Here is a 23,389-nt window from a genome sequence, read left to right as displayed (position 1 = left end):
ATGACCCTGTTATCAAAAAAAAAAAAAAAAAAAAAAAAAAAGTCTGTATTTGGCAGCCCAGCTGCCACCCAAGAGTGCGAAGTTAAGTGGCAGCCCCTAGGCTCGTTCCCATCCCTCTTCACTTTATAAAGGTGACAGAAATTCCATTTCCTTTTTGAGTCACCTAAAGTGAAGGGGCTGGGAAAAAATCTTCGCTTATTAGCTGGTAGCTCAAAAAGGAAAAAAATTGTGCACTTGAAGGAATATTTTTCCGTATATGCACTCGATAAAGTGTTTTTTATAGGAAAAAGTACAGTTATTAACTTTATTCTGTGTATATACTGAGTAAATTTCCCTCAAGTGCACAATTTTTTTCCTTTTTGAGCTACCAGCTAATAAGCGAAGATTTTTTCCCAGCCCCTTCACTTTAGGTGACTCAAAAAGGAAATGGAATTTCTGTCACCTTTATAAAGTGAAGAGGGATGGGTACGAGCCTAGGCAGCCCCCAGAAGTAGGCTGCCAAATAGAGGCAAAAATTACTATATTTGGTATGGGCTGCCAAATAATATTTAGCAACTGGGCTGCCAAATTGATTAATCCTTTTGAAAAGGCAGACGTGATCAGTTCTCATTGCCTCGCCACTACTCTTCTGTGTCTTCCTTATTACCCAAAGTTTGATCGTAGCTTCCATTAAATGAACTTTCATTATCCTAATGTCACTCAACATGTATTCCTGCCAAAGCTGGTTACTCCAACAGCCATTTCTTCCTTCCTTGCTTTCCCTCTCTTCTCTCCTTTGTTATTAATGTCTATCTTTTTCCTCTTCTGTTTTATGGGAATGGTAAGAGAAAAAATATCCAATCAAAAAAATAAAATAAAGAAAGGAAATGCATATTATTGATTAAGGTTTCATTAGTCAACGACCGCCTGAAGAAGAAAAGACAGTAAATGGATCAAAAAGGAAAACGTATCGTAACCCTGAGCTTTCAAATGGCATAAGTTCCTGATTGATTACAAGTAAAATCCATTGATGTGTGTAGCTGGGTTTAGTTTTAATTTTTTCAAGATTAATTAACCGCATCAACAAAAAACATTACTCATGGGAATTTTCTGAGACATGTATTTTATTTATTTTAATTATATGTGTTGTATATGTTATTAGAGTATAGTTGTACACGGTGATGAGTCGGATCGAACAATGAGATTTTTGGGGAAGAAGAGTAGCATAAATAGGCAATTATAGTAATAGAATAATATCTCAATTAAATGAATTCATCGTCATCTTGGTTGTGCAAAATCGAGTGTTTTCCACGGTCCTGACCGATTCTAGGTAAAAACATCATCGGTGTTGCATCCGATCCTGAGCTCATAGTGCCACTGACCATATGCGAAGGAAGATCGTAGCGGTGAATCAACGATTGAGCATATGACCACACGACTAGGGCAAAATAAAGCTGTATTGTAGGGAAGTTGGGAAGAAGATAGAAAAAAAAAGAGATTAAATACACTGAATTGCCTGCTTCATGAAATCAATTAGGTATATCCAATGAGGTTCTCTTTTAGTTAAACATTACATGAAGACACCATAGGCCTAGGAGGATAATGATGGAGATACCACCCTCAAACTCAAAGCCCTTTCGAACGTCGTCGCTAATGGGTGTCGAATCTCCGTCCCCATCTGGTTGCGCTTCTCCCAAAAGATGATTTCTTGACATGAACCAAGTCACTGCTAATGCAGTCGTCTGTACTGCATTAATGATTAAGTCCACCACATACGCCAATGCATAACGTCCAACAATTTTTGTGTTGTCCTAGAAAGATAAATAAGTTTTGTTGATATCAAAAGCAATAAATAAAAAAAAAAACTATTTGATTGTTTCGAACAATGATAAAGACATACAAGCAAGACACCATAAAGTCCCCAAGCGAAAGCAAAGGTCGCAAAGACAGAATACAGGTACATGATAACCTTGGCAAGTCCACCATTGGCGAATATCCCAAAGAACCCTGATACTTTGTTTAACTAGTTGCAAGAGAATAAAACAGCGGTCAATAGAAAAATCAAGTGAATACATTGTTTTTTTTGGTTCCATCTTTGTGCGTGAAATGGGTGCATTTGCTGCGCTGCGCTGCGCTTGTTTTGATTTTAGACTTACGATGGCAAATACAGTGATAATAGTCACCCCTGTAGTGTTATTGTGTAAATGAGAGGAAAGAGAAAAGTGCGGAAATTGCAAGGAAAAAAAAAGTGTTAGGTCAGACGGTCGGACGAGAACTCTATTGCTTCGCCCAAAGATGGAATGAAATGAATGGTAACTTGCCTGTCTTGAGTTCTAAGACGCCAAGACACTTGCGAAGGCGAATCATTATGTAAACGTTAGGAGAGGTGTAATTAATATGTCCAGTTGTCAGGGAATCAGGAGCAAGGGCGTTTAGAAAAAAAAAGAGGCTAATGCTAGGGTTTCTTGATGTGAAAATGAGACGAGCGATTAAAAAATGAAGAACAAGATGAAGCAACAAGGAATAGTTGTTGAGAATTAGGTGGGAGACATTTACAGTGACAAGAAGTGAACAGAATGAGAGAAGCTGATGGACGAATCAAGAAAAAAAAAAAGAAAACTAGTTTTGAGGAGTTTGACGATTCGTTTCTCTTATCCCTCGGTCTAATGTCTACACCTAAACATCAGTTGAAAAAGAGTCACGATGTTCTCCTCTCGGCACAACGCTTTTCCCGCATGGTATGCTGAGCACTGAAAATAAAAAATGCGTCACTTGAAAACTCGTTTTTGAGTTTTGGATAAATGCATCCTTCTTCCTCAGCAATAGCCTACATGTACAACCTTTGGATTGGTCCGTCGGATCGGACAAATGGAACAAATAGATAAACAGACAGCATAGGGATGGCCTTAGTAACAAAAAAGACAATGTTCACAACGTCTAAATGCTCTACTTGATTAACTGAGCATACAAGTCTTGTCGAGCTACTTCAGAGGAAGAGAGAGAAGGGAGAAAAGAGAACTTTAATGTAATAGCGTTTCTTTCTATGTAGACTCGTGAAAAGGAAGGAAGGGAAGGAGCAAGCAAAGTGCAAGTGCAAAGTGCAAAGCGCTAGAGCCACTTCACTTCACCTGCATGATTTGGCATCCAATTTCCAAATCGAGCCAGCAATTGGCTTACTGTCTATTGTTAACGACGTAAACGATTTATGAGTTGCATCTTGCTTCTAGGCATGCGTGTCCAGACCGCAAAGAACACCATCAAACAATAAAGAATGTTAAAAAGAAGACTCAATCTTTGGGCAAGCAGTGTGTTTGTTTGTCTTGGTCTATTTCTGTATTAGACTACTGTACTCTCAAGAGGGACATTGAGTTTAAGATGAGATGGATTTTATAATTACACAGCAAAGGAAAAAAACATTACAGAGCCATGTCCATGTAAACCCCTTTTCCAAAAAGATGAGATGACCTTGACGCATGCATTTCGTCTATTTTTCTTTTTTTTTTTTTGCACTACAGAATACAGTCCAGGTGTCCAAACTTCTAAAATACATGTTGACGTGTACTACAAGCAAACCATTCTTGCTTCTAACCTTGACGCGTCAGTGCTGCCTATCTCTTTCAGGCATATTCCTCTTCAAGATCCCATATCAGTTAATGTGCTCGTTACTCTGTTTAAATATTGTAAAAATAAAATAAAATAAAAAACCACTGTACACATGTGTGTACTAGTGAGGAGATGTACGAATCTCTCTTACATCAATAGAAATGCTAAAATAGGATTTGCTTTGCATTGCTCAGGGATTATTGCGCTATGCATCTTTTCCTATTGAAGCTTTTGTTTTTTATTTTTTTCTGTTTACACAAACATCCCATTCATCTGATCCCTGCCACCTTTCTTTCGCTCTCGGCACATGCTCTCGGAGCAATTGCAGGAGTGCTTGGACGCACAGTCAATGCTCTTCTTTCCCTTGCCCCATATCCCCCTGTCCTTTTTGTTCGTTTTGTTTCTTTCTCCCGCTCGATTACTTTTTCTCTTTTTTTCAAGGTCATCCACTCACATTCCTTCTGTAATAAAAAGGTCCAAATAGTTGATTGCCTACTGCTGTTACTATTACTATGGATAGATACAAAAAAAAAGAAAAGAAAAGAGAAAAGTAGACGAGTGAGAGCACCATGACAATACGGCTCATCCAGTGAGATGACTTTCTCAATTGTTACGTCTCCTTGCTCTCTCTGTTTTATACGTTCACCTCCTTCCTCAAATACCTTCACTGTTCTGTTCTTTTCTCTTTCATCCTCTGTCTCTCCTTCTCGTGCTTACTTTCCTCATCTTACTGCCTTGTTTATTGTGTCTCCATATTTCACCCTCTTCTGCTTCATCCTTCTCCCTCGCACCCTTGTTCGTTCACATTTATTCCCATTCTTAACTCTTTCCGCGTTCCCACTCTTACTCCTAACCTTTTCGTAATCGTTTTTACTGCCCTACATCACCTCATAGTTGCGCCAAAATCTTTACTCCTTTCATTATATACGCTTTCTGCGATATAGACTAGCCCTGAACACAGATATTTGTCTCCAAAACCACCTTTCCTGTGGATTCGAAGACCCTTGTCGCACATCTTTACGGCCTGCACAAATCCACACTGTGGTTACACCGATTTTTGCAAGAATCCTCAGGATCCTATTCTTCTAAACCACCTCTTTGAAGCTAAGAAAAAAAAAATGTCTCTACATCATGTGTGCCGATCTCTTTATCGTCATCTTCTCTTGGACCAGTATTTCTCTTCTCATGATTCTGGTTGTTGCTTCCCAAGCTATTTCTATTCCGTAAATCACACAGGACCTTCTTTGTCTTGTTCCATTTGCACATACACTCCTTCTCCATCTTCTATTGGCTCTTTATCCTCTCCCTGTTCATGTTTATCAGACTCCACAGTACAAAAGGACAACACAACTACTAGCGAAAGAGCCACCTACATCTCTAAAAGTATGGACGTCATTGGAATGAATGATTACTTTAGTAGCGGAGTCAGATCGACTCTCAACATGTCCAAGATACAAAACTCAGAAGCTACAGAAACCAAATCAATGGTTGAATCACTTCAATGGAATCCAAAGACACCAATATTGTTTTCTCCTTTATCTATTTCTACTTCCTTGCCTATCTTAACGCATGCAGCCATCAGACCATCATCACCATCATCATTGTCATCATTATCATCATCATCATCATCATCATCATCATCAAGATCATCCTTATCTTCGTTGCCTTCACGAAGCTCTGTAACAAAAGCACTAGTGCGATCTAAACGCCATAGCCACAGCAAGAAAAACAACTCTATACCTTATTACGCGTGTTGCTTTTCGCCTCTCAGTTTGCCCTCCGATATCTTTGTGTATTTACTGGAGTTCCTTAGTCCAGTGGATTTATGGAGACTATGTCAAGTATCCCGCGCCATGCAAATGGAGGTAGTTGGTTTCATGAGTAAGGTACAACGACTTAAATATGAGGCAGTCAGGATCCTTCACCAGGAAAATTCAGAGACAGACCCAGAGCTACAGGCTCAGAGACAGTATACGTTTTATGAGCGTATGACATTTGGTGCAGCCAGGCGGCCTTCGTCATCGTCATTGAGGATGTCATTCTCGACGCGATCTAAAACCCCAGGCAAAGCATTGACCCGTAGTTCGTATTGGCTAGCCCAAGCTCGACTCTTGGTTGCGGCCATCACAGCAGATACGAAATATGAGCCAAAGTCCGAAAGCTCTCCGGCAAAGCAAGAGGTGTGTACCCAAATAAATCGGGAGATGGAAAGATTTAGTGTCGAGTCACTCTCCTCATCACCTTCCTCTGGCTCCACGTCATCCTTCTTGTCGACGTCCCCGGTGAGTCTCTCAGATAGCACCCAAAGCGACACACAAGAGCCTAGCTCGATTTCAGGAACATGGTCATCATTCACAGGATTACATTCGCCATCACAAGAGGCGGCGACGTCAGTTGGGGCACAGTCAAGCGCAGCACCTACAAGTTATCAAGGAGTACACCATGCGCCATCCGCTTCTCTAATTTCACATCGCTTCTCAGCTGTTGATATTCCTTCATTAAAAGGGGATCTGGAAACAATTCCAATGGACCGATTCGAGACTATGGTTGATTTGATATTTGACCCCAACATTGTGCAGCTTAACCATCGTCGGGCCATCATTAACTGTGCGCGCTACGTCTCTGCTAGTATTGACGAAACCTTCTCGAAAGCTGTCAATACTCAAACACCTCAGAACCCAACCTTCCATACAGCTTTCCTATCCCAGCATACTGTTTACACAGGCCCATATCTGACCATATTCACACCGGTTCTGTACGACGGCGAAGGGCATGAGCTTTCGCCGACGCAAAGGGCATTGACAGGCGGTACAAAATCATTAACGATAGCACCACCACGGAGGCTTCACAACTATTTCCAAATGATGTTGTGGTATCGTTGTCTAAGTGATCTGATCTCTCTTTACAATCGCATTCAGGACAGGCATATCGATCACGTGCTCAACAGCCAGCAAAGCTCCACTGATACGATAGAGGCCGGGAGTTATCTAACATCCAATGCTGTTTGCTGTCAGGAATCAACATTGCTCAGGGAGAATAACTCGCTGCCATCTGATTTAAGTGCAGTATACCCATTTTGCTGCAAGGCTCACTCCCTAATCTTTACAACGCAGTACCCCTCCAGTATTGTATCGTATTCTATCCGCACGCAGCTTCGTCGAATCGTTCGGAAGGTGCAGGCTGTATCGCAAAAGGGCTCTTGGAGTAGTGCCTTCAGCGGACTCGTTTTTACTCAAGATGAGCGCAGTCTCGCCACGACCCCCTCTACTCCACGACGAAGCATCCAGTACACAGGGCCCACTAAAAAACTGCATCTCTGTGATAGGTTGTATGGGTATCAACGACAACAGCAAGAACAACAACAAAATAGAAGGGGTTCAAGGCGAGAAGAGGAAGAGCGAGAGCTGGAGCAAAGGAGATATCGGGTTGAAGAGACGGCTCGCCAGGATAACTTGACCAGGCAAGAGCTCCTGGCTTTATGTCACATGGCATGTGGGCTCTTCTTGGCCAACGAACAATCCGTTGACGCGCCTCCTACGATCATGTCGTTATTAAGACAGGGTAGCCCATGGGTCAAAGGCGTTTGGCGAGATGGGGAGTGGAAGCATGATTCAATTGACTTGCAGCAGCCAGGGAGTAACCAGCAGAAGACAAACTCCAGCAACAGTAACAGCAATAATGATCAATCCTTCGTGTCGGTGGGATCGGACAAGGACATGGGAAAGTGGCAAAAACTTTGTCTTTCAACGATTCAATTCTTGGCGCACGAAGAGCTTTCGTGGGGTGGGAATAGGACTAATTCTGAGCTGAGCCGGCTTCGCGCCACTAGCAACCCGACCACATGGGTTTATCATGAATAAAAAACATTTCTCCATACTTCATAAAATGATAATAAAAGTCCTCCATGCTCATGATGAACGCGTCCTTTTCTGTATCCCAACTAGCGCTTTCCACAGTATCATTTCGTCTCATCATGTAATAACCTCCTCACTGATGGGATCGGTCCGACTGATGATCATTAGACATATTACTATTTATACCGCTTCCTTCCGAAATATCAGTTTCTCGCCCTCTGTGATTGATCTTGTCGGATGACAGAATGTACGCACTGAATTCAAATAAAACAACTACCATCCGTGCTTAGGTAGTGAGGCAATGGAGTGGAGAGAGTGAAGGGAGCTTTATCGTGGGCTGGTGAGCATGTGGGTATGCTCATTTAGAAATCTTAGGAGTAGAAGGTATATTTTCACTGGGTTAATAAGGGTGTCATTTTGGGTTGACACTCTTCAGGGTGTATGCCCAAGGTGTCAAAAAAAAAAAAAAAAAAAAAAAAAAAAGAGAGGCAGAATAGTAAAGAGTATTAAATATTGATTAGGTCTCCGGCTCCTCATAAATGGCGAACAATCCCCACCTTTTTATTTTATTTTATTTTATTTTTTCCTTCCAAGAAACTATTCTTGACTCGACTTTCAACAAGGAAATCAAAGTATAAGCGTGCGACGCCTTCCTAAGCTTGCTTACTTGTTTAGTACAGTTCTCAACATATGTAAGTTGTCCCCGTGTCTCTTTGTCTCTCTTTTGATTATCATATTATAAAACAATCATTCCCAGAATCAACTGCTTGGTCGTAGTTGATGGCAGTAATCGTCTATCATGTCCCTCTATGCTATTAAATGTTTGTGTGACCAAGACCCTGAAGATCCGAAGGCTGTGATTTGGAGCCCTTTGATAGTTGATAGTGCTTGTCTATCCATGCTTTTACTCATGGATGTACTATTGATCACCTCTTCCAATCCTTTCATTTCCTTTCTTCATAGTGACCACTGTTGATCCTATTGTTTGTTAATAGCTCTGGATAGCCATCTACTACACGTTGCGTCCCCTCTTTACCGCAAGCCGCAGCCTAACTCTTTCTCATCAAAGGCATATACAACTTAAACAAGCACAACAAGCAAGCATGGAAAATGATCCATCAAAATACTTGTTGCAGTCATCGGAAGGAATACCTGATCTTACGTATAGTCCGAGAAGAGATGTAAAGAAAAGCAATCGGCTGTTGGAAGAGCCGTTTGATGGATCCATCCACGACATTGCACAACAAAACCTTCAAAGGGCCAACCACAGCAGCGAGGGCGGCTCGACAAATAGTAAGAGAGCTCAAGAAGGCCAAGATGGGCTTGCGGAAGAGCGAGAAAGGAAGCGCCGCAGTGTGCCGCCTTCCACACACTTTTCGGTATCACCAACACCACGTATCTCGCCGCAGTGCCAGCCCCAATCCCTTGGCTCCACGGCATCATTAGGGTTTGTCCCTTGCCCAGATTTGGATCCTGATGTGGATGACGATAATGACTTCACGCCAAGTCAGGGTATCCATGACGCATACCCTGCGCATTCAAAAATCAGGCCGTTGACGGAACGTCAGCTTTCTGTAAACAGCAACCAAACCCAGTGCACACCTCCCACATCTATTCAAACAGCTTACATTTTACGTGCCGATACAACGTGGGATTTCCTCCCTGTCCCTCAAAGTCAGCCAACAAACCTTGCAACTCCGGAGTTGATATCAAGTGCAAGCCCCAGTAGAACTGAAATTGGTGGCGCCCCAGCGGATCTATTGGCTGTATCTGCGGCCCCCTCCGCGTATTCCCCTGCCTGTGAGGTTTCAAGCAAATACCCCTATCGCATGGGCTATCCAGCTATAACTGGCCTATCTTCTAGACTCGGAGTTGTTCCTCAACGGGATGTAGGCCCTTCACCCTCACCATTGCAATTGGAAGGAGGGCAATCCGATAGCGAAAGCAATGTACAGGAGCAGCCAGTAAGCCCTGGCCAAAGAGCCCAAGATGCTGTCACATCCTTAACAACTGGAGAGCATAATCAAGCAGGGATTGAAGAGTTGCCATTCCAAGCCTTGAACGAAAGTATGTCTTCTGACTTGATGACCACGAGTGCCTCTTACTGGGGCCCAACCGAGGCTTCTATTCGCCAACTCACCATGAATAATGGCAGTAACGGCGGTCATGGCTCAAATTCATCCTGTAGCCGTTATAGCCAATACCAACATCGCCAAGTACAACAGCAGCCTCATTTTCATCAGCTGTCTAATACCGACTTCCCTTCGTCTCCGCAATACCAAGCTCATCAGCAACCTTTTTTAACAGCAGATTCACCAATGTGCTTACCAAGGCTTCGGGACTTGACTATTCACTTCTCAAACAATAACTTGGGCGGCTATGCTGAGGTGCCCAAATGGGTGGACCCGCAAGCCTGCTCTTCTCCCTACCCCTCCTCAACACCATCCTCGATGCAGCAATATTCAAACTTTATGGACTTTATGTTTGGATCTGGGTCTGTAGCTCCTTTCTCTACTGTCCATGGCTCTGGCCAACATAGCCTGTTGGTTACGGGGCCCTCCACCACACTTGGGATGAGTAGCAATGAAAGTGGTGGCTACCATAACAGTAATAATGGTGTCGGCAGTAGTAGTAGTTGCAGTAGTGACGCAAGGTATCGTGAATATGATGAACAAGCCCAGGCACCGTCAAGGTATGAAACTTTTTTCACTGAGAGCAAAGACGACGATTTTTCACAGCATATCTCAGCTATTGCTACAGATATGTCTGAGACTCAGAAAACGGCATCGATGAAAGGACTCAACGACCAACTGCTGGTCCTTGACTTCGATTCTGGCCCAGAAGCTCAATTGACTATTCAAAACACTGATCAATATAGTACTAGTGAAACAACTTCCAACATTAGAAGCAGTACAGAAATTAATGTGTCATCCCATCCAGCTGGTTCTGACCAACATGACAGTGCCCATGACCCGGATCCAAAGCATTGTACCAATTGTCATACAACTACTACTCCCAGCTGGCGACGCTGCTCACAAGGCCGATTCTTATTATGCAACGCTTGCGGTTTATTCCAAAAGTTACATGGTAGAGCTCGGCCTTTCCAAAAGACTAAAGATGGGCACATCAAAATTGTTCGCACTCCTGCAAGTCATGCCCCCTGTGCTCACTGCGGGACAACTTCGTCTGCGATCTGGAGGAAAGGTGCTAACAAGGAAGCGTTGTGTAATGCGTGCAGTACAATGGCCAAGCGACATCAACAACAGCAATCTCGTCGAGGGCAGTTGGCTGTGTCAGGGAGAGGCAGAGAGAATGACAGTGATGATAGAGCATTGATATCACGACAGTGGACGGAAGTGTCAGAAGGTAACGCTGTTTCAGATGGAGTAGCTGTGCCACGTGCCCGTAGCGGTCGTTCCAAAGGCCGTGCCATGAAATCCATGAGCAACTTTGACTCTACCCGTCAAGATAGCTCTTCGAACCAAATATCTGGTGCAAGATCAACTATTCATCGTATGCGCAGCCGTGATCGATCGTCGAATGCAGATCCGAATCACATTACAGCACCCCATTATTCAACTGCAATACCCTACGGCCCTGGAGATGCGTTCATAGCCCAGTCCTCTATGGATATGGCGCATGAGCTCCCTAATAGCACGCCTTCATCTACCTTATCATCGGGTCTGACAGCCACTGCATGGAAAAGCAATGAGAGCTTGAGCTCCGCAGGTGCCACAGGGGGCGGTTTATGGCAGTATATAGCCGCTCATTCACAAGAACAACAGCAGGTTTGCGAAGTCGACACTGGCGCCACATCTTCAGCAACAAAAGATTCATCACTTGATGCACCTCAATCGCTTTCGCTTCCTTCTGGTCCAGGTGGGCTACATTCACGCATTCTGGAAGCAGGTTCGATGATACCGATAACAGCTATGGGGGCATCCTCACATCATTACCATCAACATCAGCGGGAACAAGCATCAGTCGGAAGACGGCTACAAGCACATCAACAGCCATACTCCTCATCATCTTTAGGCTTCCCACAGAGCCCAACAAGTCAAGGGCAACAGTTTCAGCCATTGCCAAATCAACAGCGATACACCCGATCGATATATAGCCCCTATCAGCTGCAACAACAAACATGCCAGCCCTATCAACCCTATCAGCCTTATCAACAGTTCGGGACACGTTATCCACTTCATACACAACATTCAGTTCAGACACATCGATTTGCGAGCGAACAACTTCGCCAGCATCTGTATCAGAGACGCATCCGACAGCAAGGAAATCCTCAACAACTCAAAGATTTCTATTTCAATCAACAAGAAGATCCTTCAACTCAACATTATAGTGGAAATTTTCAAAATCAACATCCTCTTCTACCACCACTAGCCCCACAAACACATGATCATTACCTCTATTCCAGCCAGCATCAACAACAACACCTGCAACGCGCCTTTCAGCATGCTTCTCATTCACAGCCGAAACCTCAGCCTCAATCAGATAAAGCAGATATCATGGATGCATTCCTTGAAATCTCAAAAGAGGACGAAGAAGAAATTGAAGTGGAGAACGCACCTCCACACCAGTTGTCGCCATCGTTGGCAGCTGTAGCAGCAGTGCCAGCAGAGCACTTTCCGGCTACTACCACTATACAGCCTTGTACAGAGATCCTCGGGAACAATAGTGCCATTCACGGAGGTAGTGGGTCCAATATTAACTCTGGAGACATACTTTCTTCATCAACATCCCCTCCACTCGCGGCAGAATCGACCGCAAATGTATCTGAGTCTTTGGTTGTACAAGACAGCCTTTTTTCATCACCACTACAGAATAACAATTCCCCACTGATAACGGCGCTGCCGATCGCAGCCGCGGAGGAGCAACCGAAACAAAAAGAAGAAAGGGAAAAACAACAGGCCCCTTTGCTCGCGCTTTTGCGAGAGGAGGATGACGATAGAGCGGAATACCATCATGATCATGGATACCCGAAGCTTCACCCCATAGCTCCATTTTTATTCGCTACAGCGGCTTCGGATTCCCATAGGTTGACAGCACATCGTGAACAGACTCAAGAGCCATCTGATACGGTTGATGACAATAATCAGGATCATCGACGTTTCAACATTGAAGCGGCTTTCAAACTTCAAAACACGACCACCATCACTACAGGCTTACCTCGTGATGGCCTCGCTGATACATCTAGGACATCCTTACCAAGTACCGCTATGCCAATCGAAAGCAACCCCAAGGCTCATGAGTACCATGATAGGTTTGAAGGTGGGCCTTCTACTACTACTATTCCAACTACTACTACGCCTACTACTACTATAGCGGTAACAGCGACAAATACCGTCACACAAACGACTGAATCAAATGGTTCCACCGATGCGGCTCTTACGGCAGAGGTGAGATCGATTCCATCATATCTTCTGCGTCGAAGCGAGCGGCGACGAAACACTCCACAAGTACCCAAATGAAGAAATAAAAAAAAAAACTTTTCCTCTTTGAAGTAATAAAGAATATTAACCAAATTTGACTTGAAAACTGCTTGTGCGGTCTTTAACTGTTTTATTTTTCGTGATCTACTTTTTTTCTTTTTTTTTTTTTTTTTTTTTTTTTTTGGTATATGGAGGTCGGAAAGTATATGTCATGTGTGTCATAGGGAAGTGGGTTGTTGAAGAGAGTGAAGATATAGGTTTCATAAGGCAGAACTATAATTCATTCTTTGCTTTTTAATGAGTTCCAAGGATATGGTAAATCAGCTTGGTGACGAAAGGAGAGAGTACTTGTTCCTCTTGTTGATAAAAAGACTATTAAACAAAAGCGACGACAAAACGATTAGCTTAATCTCCATTCATCATTTTTTTTTTTTTTTTTTTTTTTTTTTTGTATCGATGCTTACCATAATTAAGGACATTGCAAAGGAGAACATCATAACTTCCCAATGCTTTACACCCTTGACCCAGTTCTTTTGATACAAAATCTTGTATAGGCTCTCAGCTGCCTTGGGCAACACATACATGGCCAGTTCAGCACGGCGACTCTCCTGCTCTACCATGATGGCAGATCCAGAACAGGTCACGCCAAAGAGCCAATACAGGTATTTGTTATTGCCCTTCAACCATCCATGCTTTACTAGGTTGCGCTGTGCACAGATCTGAGACTGATACACGACTACAAAGACTGCTAAGAAAATGGATGAGCGGAGCGTATTGAATGATGTTCTGGAGAGAACGCTGACGGGACTGATAATAATAAGATATTTAGACAATAAAAAAAAAATAAAAAAAAAAAAAAACTTCTTAGCAACATGCCAATGGTTTCATATCCAAAAGAATGGGATCTTTTAGTCGAATCAGATAAATATGAATGTCGTCCTTACTTTGCCAAAAGTCTCTTCATCCTGAGGACTAACAATGGAACAAAGTTGAGTGTGGCATAGACTGGCAAAATGTTCTTGGTGACTTGCACAAATCTTTCTGCGTTATTGTATGTGCACGAATCATACGAAGGATGCAAGACTGCACATGGGATCATATCTGTGAATGCATCCAATTTTGACACTGTCTCCAAAGCCTTGGGTGTTGGTTTATGACGCCGAACCAGAGCCGCCACTTGGCTCACATCTACTGGAAATCCACGGACACGTGCACGGTTGAACGCTAACGCCTCTGCTGGTACTCTGGCTGTATTGAGCATGAACTTGAGATACTCTGGAGGAATAGACTCGGGTTGCATCTAAAAGTAGGCACGTATAATATTACCACGACATTGTCGCGTGTATTCGCGTTCAGTTAAACCTTACATGTTACACAAGATGTAATTGAATCTCAATGAACGAACTTTAGGTGTCAATGGGCTTTTGCCTGAAATAGGACTTACAGTATAGGCATACATGACTTGGCCACAGGCAAGCGCAAAGAGGACAGCGTCACCATGACGGAAGGAAAAGACTCCACGATGTTTTCCAGCATTGTATACTCCCTGACCCGCACTGCAAACAAACAAAAAAAGATATTAGTCAGCGCGAATTGAAATATAGATAGGGTCAATATACGCCAATATACATGAACTTGGTCCGAGCACAAATTTACCGAATAAGCATTTGTTGAGCAAACGTGACTCTGCGTTCATGGTTCTCAATTAGAATTGCCAGACCAGCAATTGCGCCTTTAAATAAAAAAAATAAATAAATAACAAAATAAAAAAAGATAAGAATTGGTGGCGAAAATAATGAGATTTGATATATATCTACTTCTTTTGTAAAGCGAGTTGATCCCAATTAATTACCAGCGATGGCACCATTGATACGGTCATCCTTGCCACGGTGGAGCTTCAAGCCATTGTTGACAAACTTCCACAAGAAAGAGAACACGCCAAAGAAGGATCCGAAACGCAATGCATCCGCACCAAAGAAAGCATCCTTAAAGATCTGAGCAAATGACCCTCTAATTTTTTTTAGACAACGCAAGAAGGGAAAGGGAAGAGAAGATCGGTATTTCAATATTAAAAGAAAAACATTCGAATTCTTCGGAAATGAAACGAGAAAAAAAATGGTCCAATCGAATTTGATAATTTGATACATACTTTCCCTTCATGACCTTCAACATGCCAAGACAAAAGTTCACCAGAGCCTTCATACCGTAGCTGACGCCTCCGGAACCTATATAACCCCAAGTCGAACTATATTATTATGAAATATCCGGAATAAAAAAAAAATTACGCAATGTGGTGCAGTATGCGCTCTTAAAAGATGCAGCCACTTACGGATCGCCCCGATAATGGCATGCTTGAAAACTCCTTCATAAGTAGTGCAAGGTGCATATAAATGTGGAATTGATGCTCCTTTTTTGTAATTCTTGCTTTTCTCCGCTGCCTCTTTTCCTTCTTGTGTACGGAACCCACGGGGTCTCTTGCCATTAGGCCACTCATGCCGATGTGTGAAAGAAGAAGGCTTCCGTTCCTTTTTGGAGAGCGCTGATGAGTTTTTGTTAAAAGTTGATGCTGTACTACCACCACTATTAGATACTCTGGGTGCTGGAAGAGATGATTTTGTCATGAGTGGGGTATCGACATCAGAAGCACTGTAGGTGGAGGAAGCCTGTGAAGGAATTGTGTCTACATCTGCATCGTCAACAGAGACATAGGATGAGGATAGGGGCATTTTGTGATAAAAGTCCGATAGATTAATCGACCGCCGTAATTGGAGAAGGAGAAGAAGGAAAAATAAAAAATAAAAAAAGATAGTCGTCGTTGGTTTTGATTGCGAGATTTTTATCACAAAGATATCGGGGTTGCTGAGAGAAGGAGAATAGAAAAATAAAGAGATCAGAATGAAAGAATGAGCAAATGAGGTAGCGACATGAGAAAGAAAAAAAAACTAAGTATGCCGAACCGACAGAAGGATTAAAAAAGTACAAGAGATGATTTATATTTTTTAGTCTTTTAATCGTGGGGAAGAAAATCGCTTTTTTAATGGTCTAAATAGACTAAAAAATCGTCCGTGCCGCTGCATCTGTATGTCTCACTCTTTCAGGTGTTTCTTGTTCTTGGTGCCACAGCAAACGGGTTTGCCAAGCATCTGTTTCTGTGCAATCTATTCCATCCTCCTCGTGTTTCATTTCACTTGTTCACTTTTACTTTAGTCTGTCATACATACCAAGTAAATGGATGTGGAGAAAAGAAAAAAGGTCGTAACATTGAGGATTAACGGCCATTTGATATACTTCATATACTTAGTTTACTTGGATGAATGCTACATGTTTGCCAAGACCATTGTAAGCTAAAATCACCGCTTACTGTTTTATATTTTGTTCGCCTTGAAGGATGGCGGCATGCTTTCACCATGTTCACCATGTCCCTTCATTTGGTTCATGTTTATTGAAAGCATTCAAACATTGCGCGTGTGGAGATGGTGACTGTTGAACCTTATTGCTAATATTCTTTTTCATTGATGCCCCAACAAATTGAGCACTGTGTGTTGTGCGTCAATTGATATATAGCAATATATACATTTATAATATCAGAACATTCATTAACTGAAATCACAGAACCTTTCATTTATTTTTTTTTATTTTTTATTTGATCTCTTCTTTCCGATGAAGCCTAAACATGTTTAGGTAACATACACGTAGCGATCCAAACTATTCTCTGCACGTTCAATGTATTGCTTATCCAGAAGCTGTTCAATACATTTTTTAATCATCGGGACACTAGGTGAAAACCGTGTTTTACACTGATCAATTACTTCCTGTACCAATTGCATATGAGAAAGTGCTCGGCGTGACTTCATGATCCGTACAATAGATGCCTGAATGCACAGTCGACGATCTTCATCTACTGCTTTCAACGTCGCTGTTGTTTCCTGAGGCGTATCTGCCTGAAGTCCTCCACTAATCTTCAGCTTCGTCCGCTTGTTGGAGAACGACATGTTGAGTTTTAAAACCGTTGATAACGTAATAGTAGCACTAGGCTCAGGCAATGTCAACAGATTAGCCTCCACTAACGACTTCACCACACGTATCAACTCAAGTTCAACAAGCTTTGTCTGCTCTCGGATCTCTGTCACTGTGTAGGAGTCGCCTGCATTAAAGACCGCCAGCACTGCAAACTGGTATAATGACAAAGATAGCTCGTATCTCTTATCAAGATAATTGACGCGAACATCAGCTAGCGAATTGAAATAAACAATAATTAGAAAGTAGCCCACATATTATATATAAAAACCACTTTATGCTTCTGCTCTTACCTCGACACCAATGCCAAAACCAAGTCAATTTACGTCCATTATGTCTCTTATCGTAAAAATCTGTAAAGTTGGTGATGCTCTTCTCCAGTTCATCAGGACACTGGAACTCCAATGGCTGCGTAGAGTTGACTGGCCAAGACCCCGCAGTGAGCACAAGAATGCTAAAGTCCACTAAAGTAAAAAAACGTCTCAGGATTGGTTAGTCTTTTAATATAAGTCCTGTGCAAATTGTGTCAAATATTGCTACACTTACAGCCATTACTAAGATCATTGCTTTGTAGCCAATCCTTAAATCCGGCATTTAAATCCGAACTGATAGTCATATCCGTGAACATCCTTTGTAATTTTGACGTGTATTCAACTCCACACGCACTCTATATATCATTTAAACATTGCTTTAGTCAAATATATAGATGGCCCATTCGATAAGCGAGTACTAAATACATATTGAATTTACCTTGAGTCGGGAAATCATGTTTGCTTCCGCTTCTGCTGATAAAGAGGCATCAAAAATTAGACGCTTAGCCAGAAATCTGGAGTAAAACTTCTGAAATAGATCCTTATCGTCGATATACTTGAAGAGAATGATCTGAATATCGAAAATCAACGGGAAGTAAGTTTAATATCCTTGGATCGGAGCTTAGAAGAATGAATGGAAAGAGAGAGACTTACCACTCGCGTCAAACGGTCTTCAATTTCGGATTCTGACAATCCAGTCTTTTGCTTTTTCCTGAGCATTGTATCTGTATAGCGTGCCATGACTTCTGGTGAACGAGCTGCTACATTTGTTGCAGTGTCATTGACGATTGTTCTGAATGCCTTATCTACAGCAGCTACGAATGCTGCATCATTTGTAAACACCTTCGCGCACATCAGCAAATACTTTGCATGCAATTCAATCAACTTTTCAACATATTCCCGCGGGTCCTGTTTTTCAAAAATGAACTTGTCAGTCACTAGATATTACGTTCTCAATAGCCTTTAATATGCAGTTTGAAGCAATGTCGAAAACGTGCCTTTGAGATACTAGCACCAAGCCCAAGAATGATATCGCGCCCAACTGTCGTAATATGTTTTTCAAACGTTATGAGCAGTGGCACGAGGCCATTCTCTATCCTTGTCAGTAAAGAGTATGCCATCGTACAATCTATGAAAACATATATCATGTGCGAATCCTATCATGTGAGTATGTCCAAGTCCATCCACAAACGCCTATATTTGAAGTTAACATCTCTTGTTTAGTAGGAAACACACACTCACCATCTGCCTTTTCGTTAGCGATCATTTTTTCAAACTCTGACTGTATATTCTTCTGATGCTCTGCAATGTACTGAGTTTCACATTCTTGAATAACCTATTGCATTTATGAATCATCAGCAAGTCATTATAGTCTTGGGTATGTAGATGGGATTTAGAGCAAGTGAGGTTAAAGAACCGTACTCGGGCATGAGATGTTGGATGACAATAGCGAGAATTACGAGCGCCTTCCTGTGCAAGCCTATCAATAGCCGACTTTATGTACTGAGATATAGTGCAGTTTGAAAGCTTGATCTTGCTTTCTGCCTTGTAATATGCTTTTGTTTGATTGATATAGGGCGTTTCAAATTCGTCGATATACAACTCCAAAGGTTGATCGGTCTTTGAATTCAACGATACTAGGTTCAATCGGATACAAATGGTTAAGCTGGGTATAGAAAGACCTAGTTTTTGAAAGCGTAGTTAAAGTTGACAGACATGATTCTTTACCAAGCGAAAAGATGGTATCTTGAACGACAGAAGCATTGACTTGCTGCCCCTCGCGATCTTGGCGGATTGTCTCAAAAACCTGATACATTAATCTATTTTGCTTGCGATGCTTGATCTCCATGACGACATGTTCTCTCCAGATTTGGTTTGCAAGCTATGTTTAAAGAGAAGTGGAAATGACATATTATAAGTTATAAATACACAGTAGCAAAGTAACAAAGTAATCATTAGCTATTCGCAGGACTTCCTGCATGGTAAAATTTCTTACAGCCTGAACATCTTGACGAGGGTAATTACTCTGACCCACAAAAGGGCGTTTTTCACTAATACCGGGCCCTTTACGTTGCTTAACAATAAGTCCGTTGAGATACTCACATATAGCATTGAGATAACTAGTGGCAATGTAATATTTTTTCCAATACATTGCATACACAGGGACAACTTCTTCTTGACTCAAAATAGCCTTATAAAAATAAACGAATAAAATCAACGCAATCAGATCCAGGCTATGGGATATATTATCTAGTCTTGGATAAAAATTTGCTGCTAACACCTACCTGCCGCACTCCTGTTGCATATTCACAGAGGAAATCGGCAATAGCACAGTAAAGCCTTTCTGAAAAGGGCTTCGGTACAGAGTTACAGATATCATATACAAGCCTTCAAGTTCCATTTTCCATGCGAAAGAGTACATGTACATCAGCGACTAGTCAGAAATGAATCCACAATTCGCAAAAAGTAATTCGAGACGAACGAATGGTGAGCGACTACATACTGATACATGCCCATGCCAGAGACTGAACTAGTCCCTGTGAAGTCAAACATCTTTACAAGATCGCGTTTAAACTCGTCGAATGCGACATTGAAATCAATCCTTTTCCTGCGAAGAGACATGGTTCATGTGCAAAATCGTTAATTGTCTGAGGATGCTTGTACAATAATGAAATAGTTGACCCAAGTAGTGAGGGAGTAAAAAAAGGAATGACAGAAGGCACATGAATTCACATTTCATTTTGACGTGGTCTGAAAAACCACAGCCACTCACATTTTTTGCGCGTAACTAATTATTCTTGGGCTCGCATCAAATCTCATTCATGTCGATGAGTCTAAAGTCGATTGTCACTTTTGCTCATGCAGACCCTAGGCAACATTACAGATGCTGCGGCCTAACATTACATCGCAATGGTGGAATCCTTAGCCCAGAGTGCAAAACAGTCGATGTGTTGTCGCCTCTGCGACGAGATGCTGGTACTCAGAGACTCAAGAGGCTTCTTCACATCGACGACGGCCTATCCGAGTGACCGACACAAGCTACACAATATTCATAGAGCAATAAAAAAGTTTTCTATTGTATGCATTCAGTGCTTGAAATACCCAGACTACATCCTAGCCTAGTCCGAATCAAATCCCCCTTTGGCGTTCTTATCTTTCTTTACTCTCTAACAGAACTACCAAGGATGGTGAGAAGGTGTTGATGATCATTGTAAACTCGACCGACTTTGCCTATTCTGCGCCTCTTTGACATTGCTGTATCCCCACCTTTTTGTTGTAAAAATCATTCAGGCCCTCTACTTCCTCTCTCGTTCTATCAGTGCTTGCGCTTTAGCATCGGTTGTCCCTTATTTCAACCAACAATCCGCCTGTTCCTATGATATTAGTGGACCTACCAAGGTCAATCTTAGAATAAATATTTCTCGAGGAACATATCCCTAGATGCACCCGATGTCCTCTTTGACCTGGATAACGTTGTGTGTTTCTATCAAGAAATGGTCTGTACTGACAAAAGCCTGGTTAATCTGCTGTGCTATTCCTGTACACTATCCCTTAAACCGTCAACCTGGCAAATTTGCCATTATAAATGGGCTTAAAATCCAGCAATTCATGGGCATTGCCTTGAAATTTTATTTCGATGTCGAAATAAATGACCGAAAACTAAACTGTCATGGAGCTATCCTGGCTTCTTTATCTGTGCCAATAAAAAACTCTTGAAGGCTTTCGCATGACACTAGCATCCTCTTGGGGGGCCCATTGTGTTGTTTATTTATTGACTGGTGTAATAGAAGTGATAATATTCGCCATAGTATCGACTTGAAAGGAGGGCAATCTGAGTTGATTCATTCTACCGCATCATAGAGCTTGCTCGGCAAGACTTGATTTGTCACATCATTTGCTTCCTCGTCTTCTTGATATATCTGGGTTGGTAAACACTGCTAATAGAGTTTGTTGGGCCTGTTGAAACCAGAGGGAACCAGAGGGAACCACAGCAACATATCATACCCAAGATGATACAAATATCTCTGTTGGAGTGAGTGGTGAACTGTGTGGTTCAGATGTAGTGGATATAAACGGCGAAAGAATGCATCGAAAGGATGTGAGCGGTTATGAGAGCAAGGAAGAAGGGGTTGGTATACCTGTTAAAGTCCTTGGCAAGAGAGCATGAGTAGCAGTTGTGATCAAAAGTTGATTTCGGTGAGTCCGCATAACAATGGTATAGTTTCTAGACTCTATCTTCCACGTACAGCATTGCACTATTGGTGTTTTCAGACCTGGCACCAATCATGCGAGCGAGGTATTTCTTTTCCTGAGGATTCCTTGTGTTAAACGGCCAGACAGAAAGCTTAGAAGAGTTACAGACACAACGGTGAAAAAAATATATGTGAGCAAACAGTTGCTGTGTTTATTTGTTGTCTGCACATGCCTTCTTTCATCGCGGGCTTTTTTATTTGGCAAATCTTTTTCCTTTTTTGTTCGTCAATCACTGTGTGCACAAATAAGCAGCTGAAGCATCTCTTTGGTTTCTGTACATGTGTAGACACATTTTACATCGCGGCGTCTTATTTATTTTCTGCAATTACAATTTCAGATCATTGTGACCACTAATTATTCATATAACCTTATTGTGGCATGCTGTTCTCAACTGTGCTGGAGAGGAAATTTGTTCCTTCTTGGTTCAGATTGTTACCAGACATGCTCCATGCCCCTCGATTGGACTGTCTCGTGCTGTCCGCGGCTGTGCCAAGGAGTAACTTGTTGCTTACTTGGTCCAGATCACGGTCAGACACGTGCCATACCCCACTGCACAACAAGTGTAGGTCGGTCACCTCTCTATTTTTATCATGAATAACAAACTTTTGCGGAGGACTGTGGTGCTATTTGTATCTTGCAGGAAAAGACTAAGGACTTTTTAAATAAATAACATTCTTTTTTTTTAATTCGGAAAAATGGGGAGTTCTGTAACTATGGGTCTGTCTTATTTTTTTTTTTTTTTAAAAAAAAAAAAATCTGTCCAATGGAATTCTGCTAAATCACCTCTTCTTTCGAACCAGCACGCTGAATAATTGAACAGCGATATTGAAAAAACTAGCAAGCACGTGCTTGTTCTCAAAATCGCTGCTGCTTCGCTTCCAGCTTAGATCATTGCAAGTGCGTACAGTGGAATCTCGATAATTGTACACTTTTTTTTTTTATTTTTTATTTTTTTTTTGATAACAAGGACCCTCAGGGTCATGGGATTTATTTTCTACATTCTATGAACAAAATGCTCCAGAAACTATAGTCAATAAACAGCTATTACTGCACAAACGACAAGAGCCGCTGTATCCATGATTTCATAAACCCTGACCGCCGTGGTTGGTACTCAAAGTCCACCTTTCCGACGTGGCCTGTTGCGCAACGCGACAAAATATCCGCTATCCATAATCATCAAAAACTTCATTCCACCTAGCCGCTCCATCACGTCCAGTTTGGTTTTCCCAAGGTAGCTGTCCCGGACTCGGTCATCCGCGATCTTGTAGATCTCTTTTACATTCAGCTTCTGTCTTTGTCTGAGGGAAGGGACAAGGAAATCATTGCTACTACGTCTGTGCTCCCCAGCACAGTTGCGTCCTCTAGCGCGTTTGCTCGTAGCAGTGATTCCACGAGTCTTTTCCCATTCAACGGTGACTTTACACCGTTTGTTCCAGATTTCTGTATGACCGAATTCTTCTATGGCCTTGACGAAGCGCCCTGCCATATATGTAGCTATCCTTGTTGTTGTCTTGAAGCCAACTTTCCAACTCTGAGCAATGGACTTGGGCGTAAGTCCATGGTAAATGTCCTGCACAGACCAATCTGGTGTGTGCTCTCTCTCTTCCTCATCATCGCCGTTCCTATCACCATGGCGTAGTACTTCTCGCACACCATCGATATGCATCTCCAGAGTTTTCCAAATGTAGTCCTCCTCTGCCGCAGTAAAAGTTGGCTCTTTTGTCCTTGGTGGGTCTACACCTCTCTCTCTGGCCCTTTGTGCTTGCTCCTGCACTGCTTTCAACTCTTTCCTCCATGTCCTCTCCTCTATCACATTCACATTTTGGATTATCTCCTTCCACTTCTCGGCCTGAGTCTCCATCGTCCTTGGACATCTCCAGATGTGCGATGTGTCTTCATCCTCTGTCCCACACACTCTGCAGTTGCCGTC

At 42.3% G+C, this 23,389-nt stretch overlaps 6 protein-coding genes across 6 annotated transcripts; 2 read left to right on the top strand and 4 right to left on the bottom strand.

Annotated features, from left to right (window-relative positions):
* Window positions 1-1,089: 1,089 nt before the first annotated feature.
* Window positions 1,090-2,592, bottom strand: BCR41DRAFT_357666 (Inositolphosphorylceramide synthase subunit Kei1-domain-containing protein). The gene is made up of 5 exons (XM_022024934.1): window positions 2,301-2,592; window positions 2,136-2,164; window positions 1,880-2,002; window positions 1,554-1,790; window positions 1,090-1,433 (listed from the first exon to the last, which is right to left on the bottom strand). The coding sequence occupies exons 1-5, from the start codon at window positions 2,344-2,346 to the stop codon at window positions 1,242-1,244; spliced, it is 627 nt and encodes a 208-aa protein (XP_021879173.1). The 5' UTR covers window positions 2,347-2,592; the 3' UTR covers window positions 1,090-1,241.
* A 2,432-nt stretch (window positions 2,593-5,024) lies between these two features.
* On the top strand, window positions 5,025-7,442 carry BCR41DRAFT_398360 (hypothetical protein; the record flags this gene model as incomplete). Its single annotated transcript, XM_022028958.1, has 1 exon — window positions 5,025-7,442. The coding sequence occupies one exon, from the start codon at window positions 5,025-5,027 to the stop codon at window positions 7,440-7,442; it is 2,418 nt and encodes an 805-aa protein (XP_021879172.1).
* A 2,981-nt stretch (window positions 7,443-10,423) lies between these two features.
* Window positions 10,424-10,693, top strand: BCR41DRAFT_294365 (hypothetical protein; the record flags this gene model as incomplete). Its single annotated transcript, XM_022020397.1, has 1 exon — window positions 10,424-10,693. A coding segment is annotated over one exon (270 nt), but the record flags the coding sequence as incomplete, so codon positions are not given.
* A 673-nt stretch (window positions 10,694-11,366) lies between these two features.
* BCR41DRAFT_372450 (hypothetical protein) lies at window positions 11,367-11,902 on the bottom strand (the record flags this gene model as incomplete). The annotated part of the gene is made up of 2 exons (XM_022026686.1): window positions 11,367-11,726; window positions 11,852-11,902. The coding sequence occupies 2 exons, from the start codon at window positions 11,900-11,902 to the stop codon at window positions 11,367-11,369; spliced, it is 411 nt and encodes a 136-aa protein (XP_021879170.1).
* A 1,394-nt stretch (window positions 11,903-13,296) lies between these two features.
* Window positions 13,297-15,091, bottom strand: BCR41DRAFT_338819 (hypothetical protein; the record flags this gene model as incomplete). The annotated part of the gene is made up of 6 exons (XM_022022126.1): window positions 15,027-15,091; window positions 14,730-14,887; window positions 14,534-14,609; window positions 14,322-14,433; window positions 13,822-14,177; window positions 13,297-13,684 (listed from the first exon to the last, which is right to left on the bottom strand). The coding sequence occupies exons 1-6, from the start codon at window positions 15,077-15,079 to the stop codon at window positions 13,297-13,299; spliced, it is 1,143 nt and encodes a 380-aa protein (XP_021879169.1). The 5' UTR covers window positions 15,080-15,091.
* Window positions 15,092-16,527: 1,436 nt separating this feature from the next.
* On the bottom strand, window positions 16,528-19,917 carry BCR41DRAFT_357661 (Cullin). The gene is made up of 12 exons (XM_022024933.1): window positions 19,709-19,917; window positions 19,491-19,593; window positions 19,202-19,396; window positions 18,934-19,087; window positions 18,628-18,842; window positions 18,448-18,541; window positions 18,204-18,334; window positions 17,860-18,114; window positions 17,645-17,776; window positions 17,441-17,561; window positions 17,188-17,358; window positions 16,528-17,108 (listed from the first exon to the last, which is right to left on the bottom strand). Exons 1-12 carry the CDS (start codon window positions 19,825-19,827, stop codon window positions 16,555-16,557), a joined length of 2,244 nt encoding a protein of 747 aa, XP_021879168.1. The 5' UTR covers window positions 19,828-19,917; the 3' UTR covers window positions 16,528-16,554.
* Between the last annotated feature and the right edge of the window lie 3,472 nt (window positions 19,918-23,389).

The sequence above is a fragment of the Lobosporangium transversale genome (assembly GCF_002105155.1).
Source record: "Lobosporangium transversale strain NRRL 3116 chromosome Unknown BCR41scaffold_31, whole genome shotgun sequence".
NCBI classification, from domain to species: Eukaryota; Fungi; Mortierellomycota; class Mortierellomycetes; order Mortierellales; family Mortierellaceae; genus Lobosporangium; species Lobosporangium transversale.
Note: the sequence above shows the minus strand (reverse complement) of the source record. Positions and strands in the feature narration are given on the sequence as shown.